This window comes from Macaca thibetana, chromosome 20 (assembly GCF_024542745.1).
Source record: "Macaca thibetana thibetana isolate TM-01 chromosome 20, ASM2454274v1, whole genome shotgun sequence".
NCBI lineage: Eukaryota > Metazoa > Chordata > Mammalia > Primates > Cercopithecidae > Macaca > Macaca thibetana.
The window spans coordinates 46,772,788-46,785,241 of record NC_065597.1 but is presented as its reverse complement, the minus strand read 5'-3'; the positions used below and the strand labels follow the sequence as shown (position 1 = coordinate 46,785,241).

The 12,454-nt window shown below is 56.3% G+C and overlaps 2 protein-coding genes across 2 annotated transcripts in view; one reads left to right on the top strand and one right to left on the bottom strand.

The window, feature by feature from the left end:
• VKORC1 (vitamin K epoxide reductase complex subunit 1) overlaps nt 1-12,454 on the bottom strand; it is a 502,856-nt gene that overhangs the window by 392,375 nt on the left and 98,027 nt on the right. The gene's annotated exons all lie outside the window — the stretch shown is intronic.
• ARMC5 (armadillo repeat containing 5) lies at nt 2,728-11,529 on the top strand. Its single transcript, XM_050773594.1, has 8 exons — nt 2,728-3,193; nt 3,546-3,668; nt 4,147-4,675; nt 6,603-6,710; nt 6,812-7,598; nt 9,088-9,584; nt 10,212-10,344; nt 10,440-11,529. Exons 1-8 carry the CDS (start codon nt 3,089-3,091, stop codon nt 11,248-11,250), a joined length of 3,093 nt encoding a protein of 1,030 aa, XP_050629551.1. The 5' UTR covers nt 2,728-3,088; the 3' UTR covers nt 11,251-11,529.

The following is a 12,454-nucleotide window of genomic DNA, read 5'->3' as shown; positions in this document are numbered from 1 at the left end:
CAACATAGTGAAACTCTCTACTAAAAATACAAACACTGGCTGGCGTTGTGGTGCATGCCTGTAGTCCCAGCTACTCGAGAGGCTGAGGCAGGAGAATAGCTTTAACCCAGGAGGTGGAGGTTGCAATGAGCTGAGATTGTGCCATTCCAGCCTGGGCAACAGAGTGAGACTCTGTCTCAAAAAAAAAAAAGGTGGTAAAATTTGGGGGCAGCAGACCAGATGCCTGGATTGATGGTAGGACTGTCCAGGGGTGGGCATTAGGTCCTTGAAACAGACAACTCCCTCCCCTAGAAGGGAAGGGAAGGGCCTTACAGCTTGGTCTCTGCTCTGAGCACAGGTAGGTGCTTGGGAAGCCTCCCCCCGGCTCCCACATACAGTAAGGACCAGCCCCACAGGGTTGGTGGGTTTTTCTCTCCGTGTGCGGAGAACAAGAGATCATAGAAATAAAGACACAAGACAAAGAGATAAAAGACAAGACAGGTGGGCCCAGGGAACCACTACCACCAAGACGCGGAGACCAGTAGTGGTCCCGAATGCCAGGCTGCACTGTTACTGGATACAAGACAAGGTGGCAGGGTAAGGAGTGTGAGCCATCTCCAATGATATGTAAGGTCATGTGGATCACATGCCCACTGGACAGGGGGCCTTTCCCTGTTCAGCAGCCAAGGCGGGGAGAGAGGGTGGGGGGGAGAGAGAGAGAGAGAGAGAGAAAGACAGCTTACGCCATTATTTCTGCGTTATCAGAGAATTTTAGTACTTTCACTAATTTTGCTACTGCTATCTAGAGGGCAGAGCCAGCTGTACAGGCTGGAACATGAAAGTGGACCAGGAGCATGACCATTGAAGCAAAGCATCACAGGGAGATGGTTACGCCTCCAGGTAACTGCAGGTGGGCCTAATGTCAGGCCCTCCACAAGAGGTGGTGGAGTCGAGTCTTTTCTAAACTCCCCAGGGAAAGGGAGACTCCCTTTCCCGGTCTGCTAGATAGCAGGTGCTTCTCCTTGACACTGACGCTAGGGCTAGACCACGGTCTGCTTGACAACGGGCGTCCTCCCAGACGCTGGCGTTACCGCTAGACCAAGGAGCCCTCTAGTGGCCCTGTCCGGGCATGACAGAGGGCTCGCACTCCTGTCTTCTGGTCACTTCTCATCATGTCCCTTCAGCTCCTAGCTCTGTATGCCTGGCCTTCCCTAGGTTATGATTGTAGAGCAAGCATTATTATAATATTGGAATAAAGAGTAATTGCTACAACTAATGATTGATATTCACATATAATCACATCTATGATTTATATCTAATATAACTATTCCTATTTTATATATTTTATTTATTATACTGAACAGCTTGTGCCCTCGGTCTCTTGCCTTGGCACCTGGGTGGCTTGCCGCCCACACATACACAACGTTTTACCAGTAGAAATGTATGTTTCGGCAATGCCCAGGCAAAAGGGCCACATTCAGTCCCCAGTGTCCAAGCACAAGTGACTCTTCACCACTCTTCCCTCTCTTGACAGAGTGGCAGGAAAGGAGCCTGGGGAACTTGGAAGGGAAGGGGATAAGGAAGGGGAAGGGGCCTCTTGCTCCTGCCCAGAAATGCAACAAAGCATCTCCTGAACTCAACATACAGGTCTGTTCTGGGGGTCCCACCACCATAGTATCACCCATAACGATAGTTGTCACGTGCTGAGAGGACTTTTGAAGGGCTCACACACCCAGGGCTCACACAATGGTCCCAAGTTCAAATTCTCTGGCCCGTCTGCCAGAACACAAGCTCCCTCATGGTTCCCTCTGGAGGTTAGGAATGCCCTGCCCCGGCACTCCTCACGGGGCTTGCCTGATTTCTGGTCCCACTCCTCTGGGAAGAGGTACCTGTTGTTCTAGGTGTGATTAACCCCATCACTCCCTAGGCTGTGAAGCGACTGCATCAGCTACTGCCAAATCTGCAGGCAGCTGGGTCCATGATGGACCCACGCTGGGTCCAAAACTCTCTCCTGCCATCCCAAAAGTCTCCCTTCAGCTGGTCGACGTTTTGCCTTTGTAACTTCAAAGAACAAACCTAAGCCTTCTTAGCTGGGTGGGCTCTTTGAAGGCAGTGATCACAGACAGCTCTAGTGTTCAGATTCTTCCAGACTGGGGCTCCTTTCTTTAAAAAAAAATTTATTATTTTTTTGAGACAGTCTCTGTTGCCCAGGCTGGAGTGCAGTGGCACGATCTTCGCTCACTGCAGCCTCCACTTCCCAGGGTTCAAGTGAGTCTCCTGCCTCACCCTCCCGAGTAGCTGGGATTACAGGCGAGAGCCAACACGCCTGGCTTTTTTTATTTAGTAGAGACAGGGTTTCAATATGTTGGCCAGGCTAGTTTCGAACCCCTGGCCTCCAGTGATCCGCCAGCCTTGGCCTCCCAAAGTGCTGGGATTATAGGCATGAGCCACCACGCCCAGCCCAGACTGGGGTTCCTTGACTCGGCAAAGGGTTGGGCAAAATGATGTGGAGACCCCCCACTCCGCCCCAACCAAATCCCATCATTAGCTCTAAAATCAACAGCCCTAGGGGAGCAGAAGGGGGTCTGCTTAGAGACCTGGTTCCTTCCATTTCCTTGAGGTCCGAACCAGAGTCAGAGCTGAAGTTTCAGCTAAAACTGAAGCCAGGGCTACTGGCAGAGGCTGCCGCCCTGGTGCGTCCGCCGGTGCTGGCCCAGGTTGGAGCTTCCGGCTAAGGCCTTGCCACACTGCAGGCAGATGCAGGGCTTCTGGCCGCTGTGGGCTGCGTAGTGGACGACGCAGGTGGGAGCTCTGGCGGAAGCTCTGGCCACACTCATCACCAAGCATCAGGTTTCCGGACTTTGTGACTGTGCTGGTGCCGCAGCAGATTCCAACTGTGCACAAAACTCTTACTACAAACAAGGCATTTAGAGGCCTTCTCACCCATGCGGACCGCAGGTGCTGCAACAGGTTGGAGTTAAGCCTGAGGCTCTTTCCGCAGTCCCTTCAGCGGTAAGGCTTTTAGCGGTGTGTAAGCGCTGGTGCTGGATCAGGTTTGAGGTGACGCTGAAAGTCTTACCACACAAGGCACAGGTGTAGGGCTGAAGCGATGGTCACACTTAGGGCAGGAGTATGGCTTTTGACCTGTGTGTACCCAGTGGTGCTTAACCAGATCAGAGCCACATTGGAAGCTTCTGCTATACCCCGGACAACGGTAAGGCTTGTCACCAGCGTGGCTGCCTTGGCGGTGAATGAAGCCGGGGAGGTAGGCTGTGGTCAGCCCACACTTCCGGCACTCGCAGGTTTTGGGGCTTGTAGACGGTTGCTCTTGGCAAAGGCTTCTTCCTCCCCAGGGCCAGAGCCTGACCATTTTCCAGGCGGGCAGCTGCCCCTGCCACACCAGGAAGGGCTGCTCAGGCGGAGCCACCTCGCAATCCAGGGGTGACCTGGGGGCTCCCCGCGATGCTAACGTCCCGCTCCCCCGCCGCCCCGCCCCGTCCGGATTCTCCCTTGTCTCTTCTGGCACAGCCGACTGCACTACGGGTGAAGAACTCCCTGTTTCCTAGACGCCAGCTCCTGAGCTCACGACCACGTCCAGAGCGGAGGACACTCGGGATACCGGGGTCCAGCTCCGGAAACGGAAAATTCCACAAGCCCGTCACCCTAGGAAGAGGCAGCGAACGTTCTCGGTAGGTTTAACCCTCTTCTTTAACCCGCGTCTGCGGCGCGGTCAGGACCTCGCACTTTCGGCCCGGCTTGGGGTTCTCGGAGTCGGTCCCGGGGCCGGGCCGCACCACCGCTGGGGGGCAGCGAAGCGAGCCTAGAGGAGGAAAGGCGGTCCCCGCCGAGTGCACGCCGGGGGCGGAGCACGGCACGAAGGCTCCGTGGTCGGACGTCTGGGCTGTCCGGAGGCCCCGGCCCACCTGGAGGGCCTTGGAAGAGTTTCCCGCGCGTCCCGAGGTAGGCGTGCGAAGCTCGGCGCGGACCACACCTCCCGCATGCACTACCGGCGCGTCCCAGGTTGCGCAGCGATAAGGGTACCGCCGCACCTTCTTGCAAGGACAGACTTCCGGGGTCGAGAACTACAACTTCCGACTTGCATCGCTGCGACGGCGCTATTTAAACAGCGTCAGCGAGGCGGTGCCCGGCGACTCCTCTGTCTTCCAGTTCCGCTCCCTGGGATCAGCGGCGAGAAGCGGGGCGGAGTCTGAGGCCCGAGCCAAGATGGCGGCTGCGAAGCCAACCCTCACGGACTCGCTCTCGTTTTGCCTCGCGCAGCTCGCGGCGGCGGCCGGGGAGGGTCTGGGTGGGGAAAAGGACCCAGCTACCAACGAGACACCCCTGGGCCGCGCGCTCCTAGCCCTCCGCACGCGCCACATCAAGGCAGCGGGGGGAATCGAGCGCTTCCGGGCACGCGGCGGGCTCCGCCCCCTACTCGCGCTGCTACGGCGAGCGGCTACAGCGGGTTCCGCCCCGTCCCAGGCAGGCCCCGGCTCCGCCCCCTCGGCCGCGTCAGCAGCTTCTAGCCCCGCCCCCGCATCGGACCCCGCCCCCTCCTCTGTGCCGTCGTCTACGCCTTCACCGCCAGTGCGCCTGCGCAAGACGCTGGACTTGGCGCTTAGCATCCTAGCCGATTGCTGTACGGAAGGGGCGTGCCGGGCCGAAGTGCGCAGACTCGGAGGCATACTCCCTTTGGGTAAGTGCTCCGCCTCCGTTTCCTAGAAAGATTGGGTTTGCAATTCGCTCGCTGTCTGGGCCGGGAGTTTGGAGTTCTTTGTGTCATATCCTGGAATAACGTGCTTTGTGATGGCACACCGCTCCTGTTTCTCAAGCTGTTGTGCCCCGTGACGTCACTGCTGTCTTTTTAGATGAGAGAGAGCCCTCCCACACCAGATAATTACAGCCATTATCTAGGAATTGGTTGTTGAGGACTTCTTTCGAAGCTAGACTAGCGGAGGCCAAAGGGTTATTTGGTGACTTTTCCAGATGATTCTTATTCTCCAGTTATGATGTTCATAGCAGATATTCAGTGCCCACTATGTGTCCGGCCCTGTGCAAGGTTCTGAAGTCCCACTGTTGAGCTGGAAGGTGTAGTGGTTCAGAAAGGGAGTTCTGCAAAAGTCACCTAACCCCTCTGAGGCCAGGATTCCTTGTAAAATGGGACAGTGATAGCTACCTCAGAAAATCAAAGTGGGGAGAAAACGAAGTACAAATATAGTACGAATATACAAATACTCTAAGCATGGGGACTTCAGGTTATTAAAAACTAGCATAAGCTGGGTGCAGTGGTACACGCCTGTAGTTCCAGCTACTTGAGAGGCTGAGGCGGAAGGATCCCTTGAGCCTGGTAAGTAGAGGCTGCAGCGAACAATGACTGTGCCTGTGAATAGCCACTGCATTCCAGCCTGGGCAACATAACAAGACCTCATATTTTAGAAAACTAAACAAACCAGTAGTCACTTAGGAAGCAGGAAAAAATAAATAAAAATAACTAAAACCAGCACAGTAAGAACAAATCCTAGCAAAACATAAGCTTTTCTGTTTACCAGCTAAATTGGTGCCTCCTAGTGGCGGTGTGTGAAAGCAGTTTACATGTCACTACCTGCCTTCCACAAAATTAAGCTAGTTTTGATGACATCTTAACTTTTTGGATAAAGGGAAGCATTAATGTATTTAAAATTTACATAAAATGCATCTGGACCATCTATGTTTGATAAGAGCCTTGGTTATTAAATAACCCCCATCACTCAGCTACTATTTTTCATTTTAAATGTCTTCTGAATCTATCTGCTTCTCTCTCTCCCTACTTCCGTTGTGTGCCCAGAGACTGGTACCTCTGTGCTGTGTGATGCTGGTAGCTGGGTTGGTTCAAGCTATTGTCTTTTCATGCTTGGGCTATTATGATAGCCTTTTGACTCCTCCCTTCCTATTCTTTCCCCCATAATGCTTTCTCCCTATGGATGCCAGATTGTATCATGTCACTCCCCTTCATAAAACCCTTGTGTGGCGCCCAGTGCCTTCACATTCAAGTCCTGATCCCTTGGCCTGACATTTGAAGCCTTTCACAGACACTGCATCTTACCTCTGGGGCTTTGGAAAGGCTACTTCCAAACCCGAAATGCCTTCTCACTCCCCCATCGACTGTGCTTCTGGCAAATACCTTCCTGTGTACCCCTCCAGACCCAGCTCGAGTGTTAGCCTCTTCCTTTTATTTAGTAATTTTTTTTGAGATGGAGTCTTGCTCTGTCGTCTGGGCTGGAGTGCAGTGACACGATCTCAGCTTACTGCAACCTCTGCCTCCTGGGTTCAAGCAATTCTCCTGCTACAGCCTCCCAGGTAGCTGGGATTACAGGCGCGCACCACCACACCTAGATAGTTTTTGTATTTTTAGTAGAGATGGGATTTGGCCCCGTTGGCCAGGCTGTTCTCGAACTCCTGACCTCAAGTGACCCACCCACCTTGGTCCCCCAAAGTGCTAGGATTATAAGCTTGAGCCACTGTGCCCTGCCGAGCATTAGCCTCTTTTGAAAGCCTTCCCAGCCCTCTCAGGCCACGTTCTCGAGGTGACTGATGAGAGAGACAGTAAGGGGTAGAACCCTCACAAGCCCAAACTCTCCTTGCAGTGACCATTCTTCAGTGCATGAAGACAGACAGCATCCAGAACCGAACGGCCCGTGCCCTGGGGAACTTAGCCATGGAACCTGAGAGCTGTGGGGACATCCACTGTGCTGGTGAGAGGCTGTGAGGGTGGGATCTGCTAGGGCTCGGAGTGGAAGAAAGGCTTGAGTGTCTGTCCTTGTTCACCCTCTGTGCTCCTCTCTCCTGCCCTCAGGTGCTGTTCCCCTGCTTGTGGAGAGCCTGACAGCCTGCCAGGACTCGCAGTGCCTGCAGAGCGTGGTGCGTGCCCTCCGCAACCTGGCAGACTCACCCCAGCACCGCCTGGCCCTGGCACAGCAGGGAGCAGTGCGCCCTCTGGCCGAGCTCCTAGCCACTGCCCCAGATGCTGCACTGACCTCAGCCCTCGTCCGTGCCCTCCTGGAACTCAGCCGAGGCTGCTCCCGGGCCTGTGCTGAGCAGCTAAGTCTGGGTGGGGGACTGGGCCCACTCGTCAGCCTGGCATCCCACCCCAAGCGGGTAGTACGCGAGGGAACCATTCTGATCCTCGCCAACCTGTGTGCCCAGGGCCTGATTCGGCCTGCACTGGGCAATGCTGGTGGGGTGGAGGTGCTGGTAGATGAGCTTCGGCAGCGCCGGGGTCCTAATGGAGCTAGTCCAGCCTCCCAGCAGCCTCTGGTGCGGGCTGTGTGCCTCCTGTGTCGTGAGGCCATCAACCGGGCCCGGCTGCGGGATGCTGGTGGCTTGGATCTACTGATAGGCCTGCTGCGGGACCCTCGTGCCAGCGCATGGCACCCTCGTATTGTGGCTGCCCTTGTGGGCTTTCTGTATGACACTGGGGCCCTGGGCCGGCTCCAAGCTCTGGGACTTGTGCCTCTCCTGGCTGGGCAGCTGTGTGGTGAGGCTGGCGAGGAGGAAGAAGAGGGAAGAGAAGCTGCTTCCTGGGACTTCCCTGAGGAGAGGACCCCTGAGCGGGCACAGGGTGGAAGCTTCCGGAGCCTCAGGTGAGTCCCTGCCTCAGGGCTTGGGAGGGTGAGCAGTGTGGTGGCGTGGGGTTTGTGTCTGTCTTGGTCCTCTTCACTACCTCCACCCCCATTCTGTCTGAATAAGACTTTTATTACCCAGACTCCTGATTCCCACACAGCCACCTGCCAGTTCCTGTCTAACACACTCTACTCCCCTGGGTCTACCTTTTTTTTTTTTTGAGACAGGGTCTCACTGTCATCCAGGCTGGAAGGCAGTGGTGCCATCTCCACTCACTGCAACTTCCGCCTTCTGGGTTCAAGCAGTTCTCCTGCTTCAGCCTCACGAATAGTGGGATTACAGGTGCTGGCCACTATGCCCAGCTAATTTTTGTATTTTTAATAGAGACAGGGTTTCACCGTGTTGGTCAGGCTGGTCTCGAACTCCTGACCTCAGGTGATCCACCCGCCTCGGCCTCCCACAATGCTGGGATTACGGGTGTGATCCTTTGCACTGGCTGGATCTACCTTTTAACCTTGGTTCCACCCCAGCACCTTTGAACTTTGGGCCCCAGACAGGTTCACTGGGAGGTGGGATATACGTAGATTAAGATGATGGACTCTGGAGTCCAAGTTCTTACTCTCTTACTGTCACTCATGAGCTGAAGCATCACAAGAAAGCTGAGGAACTCTTTTTATTTTTTTGAAACATTAGAGTTGGGGATCTCACTTTGTTGCCCAGGCTGGTCTTGAACTCTTGGCTTACAGTGATCCTCCCAGCTCAACCTCCCAAAATGTAGGGATTACAGGTGTGAGTCACCATGCCCGGCCCCCAGCGCTTCCTATTTCCTTTTTATTTTCTCCATGACCCCTGTACTCTACACTGGTCTCACACTAACATAACTTATGGTACTCTCACTTCTTGTCTGCTTCTTCTCACTGGAACATAAACTCCAGGAGGACAGGCACTTTGTTCAGTGCTTCTACCCAGCATCTAAAGAACAGCTTGGCACATGACAGGCATCAGTAATTGCTGAATGAGGTTTTACTCCTATCCCCTCTCACTTCCATTTATCCCCTTTCTCCACCCTCCTCTCCCCTGGCTTTTCCTCCCTCCAAGACAGCTTTTAGCTCATGCAGTGGCTCACACCTGTGATCCCAGCGCCTTGGGAGGCCAAGGCAGGAGGATCGCTTGAGCACAGGAGTTTGAGACCAGCCTGGGCAATATAGCAAGACCCATCTCTACAAAACATTTAAAAAATTAGCTGAGCGTGGGGGCACACACCTGTAGTGCCAGCTACTTGGGAGGCTGAGGTGGGAGGATCGCTTGAGCTCAAGAGTTCAAGGCTGCAGTGAGCCAGGATCCCACAACTTCATTCCAGCCTGGGCTACAGAGGGAGACCACGTTTCTTTAAAAAAAAAAAAAAAAAAAAAAAAAAAAAAAAAAAAAAAAAAGACCGCTTAGGCCTCTTGGACTCTGCCCCTTCACCTTGGCACTGGGTTCAGTCTCCTTCCTTTCTTCCCTCCACAGGTCGTGGCTGATCTCCGAGGGCTATGCCGCGGGCCCTGATGACATCTCCCCCGACTGGTCTCCTGAGCAGTGTCCTCCACCGGAGCCTGTGGAGCCGGCCAGCCCGGTCCTCACCCCGACCTCGCTGCGGGCACCGCGCACCCAGCGCACTCCAAGCCGCAGCCCCGCCGCCGCCATCGAGGAGCCTTGGGGACGCGAAGGGCCAGCCCTGTTGCTGCTTTCACGCTTTTCCCAGGCCCCTGACCCAAGCGGGGCACTTGTGACCGGCCCGGCCCTGTACGGCCTGCTGACCTATGTGACGGGCGCACCGGGCCCGCCCAGCCCACGTGCACTGCGCATCCTGTCACGCCTCACCTGCAACCCTGCCTGCCTGGAGGCCTTTGTGCGCAGCTATGGCGCAGCGCTGCTGCGGGCCTGGCTGGTGCTGGGGGTGGCGCCCGACGATTGGCCGGCACCACGTGCCCGGCCCACTCTCCACAGCCGCCACCGAGAGCTGGGTAAGTTCCCACACCCACCTGTCTCCTTGCCCCCGTGCGAGTCCTCGTCCTCCCCCATGGCTTCCAGGGGCTCAGAACCTCACCTTTCCACTCACCCGTCCTCCCCAGCCCGTCCTCCAGACAACCTGTCACCAGAGTGGGGTGGGGAGCAGGACGTTCTGGTCCCTCCATGGGCCCACAGGCAGAATTCTGCTGTGTCCTCTGCCAAAGCCCTGGGGCCTAGATACCCTAACTCCAGATGCAGCCCCACTCCCAGGATCCAGGCCGGTCTGTGGTTCTTTCTTGGCTCTGCCATTGGTTCAGCGCTGTCCTGACTGCTCCCCACCGGCACCCTGACCTGTGAACCCCACCGGTGTGAACCCCGCCCTCACCACCACCCCCAGCACTGCCAGGAACTGCCCTGTCTGCTGTGCCCTGACCACAGGCTGCTTCAGGGGCCCAGACTTACACCCTGACCGTCCCACCTTCTGTCCTTGTCCTGGACCTCAGGTTCCCAGTGTCCCAAGCCCAGCACTGCCTCTTCAGTGCCCTGATTTCTCACCCAGAGGTTTTACCCTCCTTCATCTCATGGGCCCAGAGTCCTGTCTCAGACCCCAGCTCCCAGCCTGACAAGCTTTCCACTTGCAGGGGAGAGGCTACTGCAGAACCTGACGGTTCAGGCTGAGTCGCCCTTCGGGGTCGGCGCCCTCACGCACCTCTTACTCTCCGGGAGCCCTGAGGACCGCGTGGCCTGCGCGCTGACCCTGCCCTTCATCTGCCGGTGAGTGGGAAGTGGGTGCCTTGCGGGGCTGGGGAGGAGTGCTGTGTTTCCCAGGCCCGTTTCTCACCTTCTGAAAGGCCCTCTCTTCCCTGTAGGAAGCCCTCTGTGTGGCGCCGGCTGCTCCTGGAGCAGGGTGGCCTCCGGCTCCTCCTTGCGGCGCTGACCCGGCCGGCCCCACACCCGCTCTTCCTCTTCTTTGCCGCGGACTCCCTTTCCTGCCTCCAAGACCTGGTGTCTCCCACCATGAGCCCAGCCGTCCCACAGGCAGTCCCCATGGACCTAGACTCACCGTCCCCTTGCCTCTATGAACCTCTGCTGGGCCCAGCCCCTGTCCCAGCTCCCGACCTGCACTTCCTGCTGGACTCAGGCCTCCAGCTCCCTGCCCAGCGAGCAGCCTCAGCCACCGCCTCCCCTTTCTTCCGGGCCCTGCTGTCAGGCAGCTTTGCAGAAGCCCAGATGGACCTGGTGCCCCTGCGAGGCCTGTCACCTGGCGCAGCCTGGCCTATCCTGCATCATTTGCATGGTTGTCGGGGCTGTGGGGCTGCCCTGGGGCCCGTGCCCCCTCCAGGCCAGCCCCTGCTGGGCTCAGAGGCCGAGGAGGCACTGGAGGCTGCTGGCCGTTTCCTACTGCCTGGGCTGGAGGAGGAGCTGGAAGAGGCCGTGGGCCGTATCCACCTAGGACCCCAGGGTGGCCCAGAGTCAGTGGGGGAGGTGTTTCGCCTGGGCCGGCCCCGGCTGGCTGCCCACTGTGCCCGCTGGACACTGGGGCCAGAGCAGTGCCCGAGGAAGCGGGGTCTGGCCCTGGTGGGGCTTGTGGAGGCAGCAGGTGAAGAGGCAGGGCCCCTGACAGAGGCTTTACTGGCCGTGGTGATGGGGATCGAGTTGGGGGCAAGGGTCCCTGCCTAGACTGTTGAAGTCCCCTGGGAAGGGGACCCAAGGATGAATTGGCTGTGAAGGAGCCTCCCTGAGACTGGCAAGGGAGGAGGCTGAGCAGAAGGAGTCGTCATAGAGGAGCGGTGAGAACATGGAGCCGGACCCCAGGATGACGACGATCTGAAGACCCGGGAGTGAGAAGCCAAGGCCAGGGTCTGGGCGTGGGGCGCAGAGAAGCAGAACAGCCCAGGGCCCCAGGTGCCTGGCCTGGCCCAGACCTCTGGAGTTGAGATTAAACACTTTGGAGTTGGATACCCGTGTTGTGTGGTGTGTCTGCTTCTGTTTCTTCGCCCACCAAGCAGGGGCTTGTTCAGGTCTTTGTGTCTGGATACAGACCACCCTTGCATGTGACAGTTTAATAAGTATTGGGACAGGGTTGAGTTCCCAGGCTGCTGCTTAGGATGTGGTTTTGGGCCCCAGGGGAAGCCTGCTTCCTGCTGTCAGGGCCTCACTGCTCTGATACAGCAACCCAACTGGACACGCAGACCTTGCTCGGGGCTGAAAGGGTTGTGCTGAGGGAATGCTGTGAGTCTGATGATGTGTTGAAGGCCTTTGCATTACTGACTGTTGCCCATCTTGGGTCCCCATTCTCTGGCTCCCTTTTCATCTCCTGGGCCATGTGCCCTACTGCTGTCTGTCTGAGGGAAGACCTGCTGTGGAGGGAATCTCATGCCCAGAGGCAGACAAAGACCTGTGCTGGCATTGAGGAGAGGGAAGGGCTCACATTGCTTTGGTCTCCAAGGCAGGGTCTCCATCACCTGGCTTCCAGATCTTTTTTTTTTTTTTAAACTATTATTTTGCTTTAGATTCAGGGACATGTGCATGTTTGTTACACGGGTGTATTGTGTACTGGGGGGATTGGGTTTCTAGTGAACCCATTACCCTAAGAGTGAACACTATACCTAATAGGTAATTTTCCAGCCCTTGCCCCACACCCACCCGCCCCCTTTTTGGAGTCTCCAGTGTCTATTTCCATCTTCATGCCCCTGTGTACCCATTGCTTAGCTCCCACTTACAACGGAGAACATGCAGTATTTGGTTTTCTGCGCCTGGGTTAGTTTACTTAGGATAATGGCCTCCAGCTCCGTCCATTTTGCTGCAAAGGGCGTTATTTCTTTTTTTAAGGCTGTGTACTATTCCATGGTGTATATGTATCACATTTTCATTTTTTTTTAAA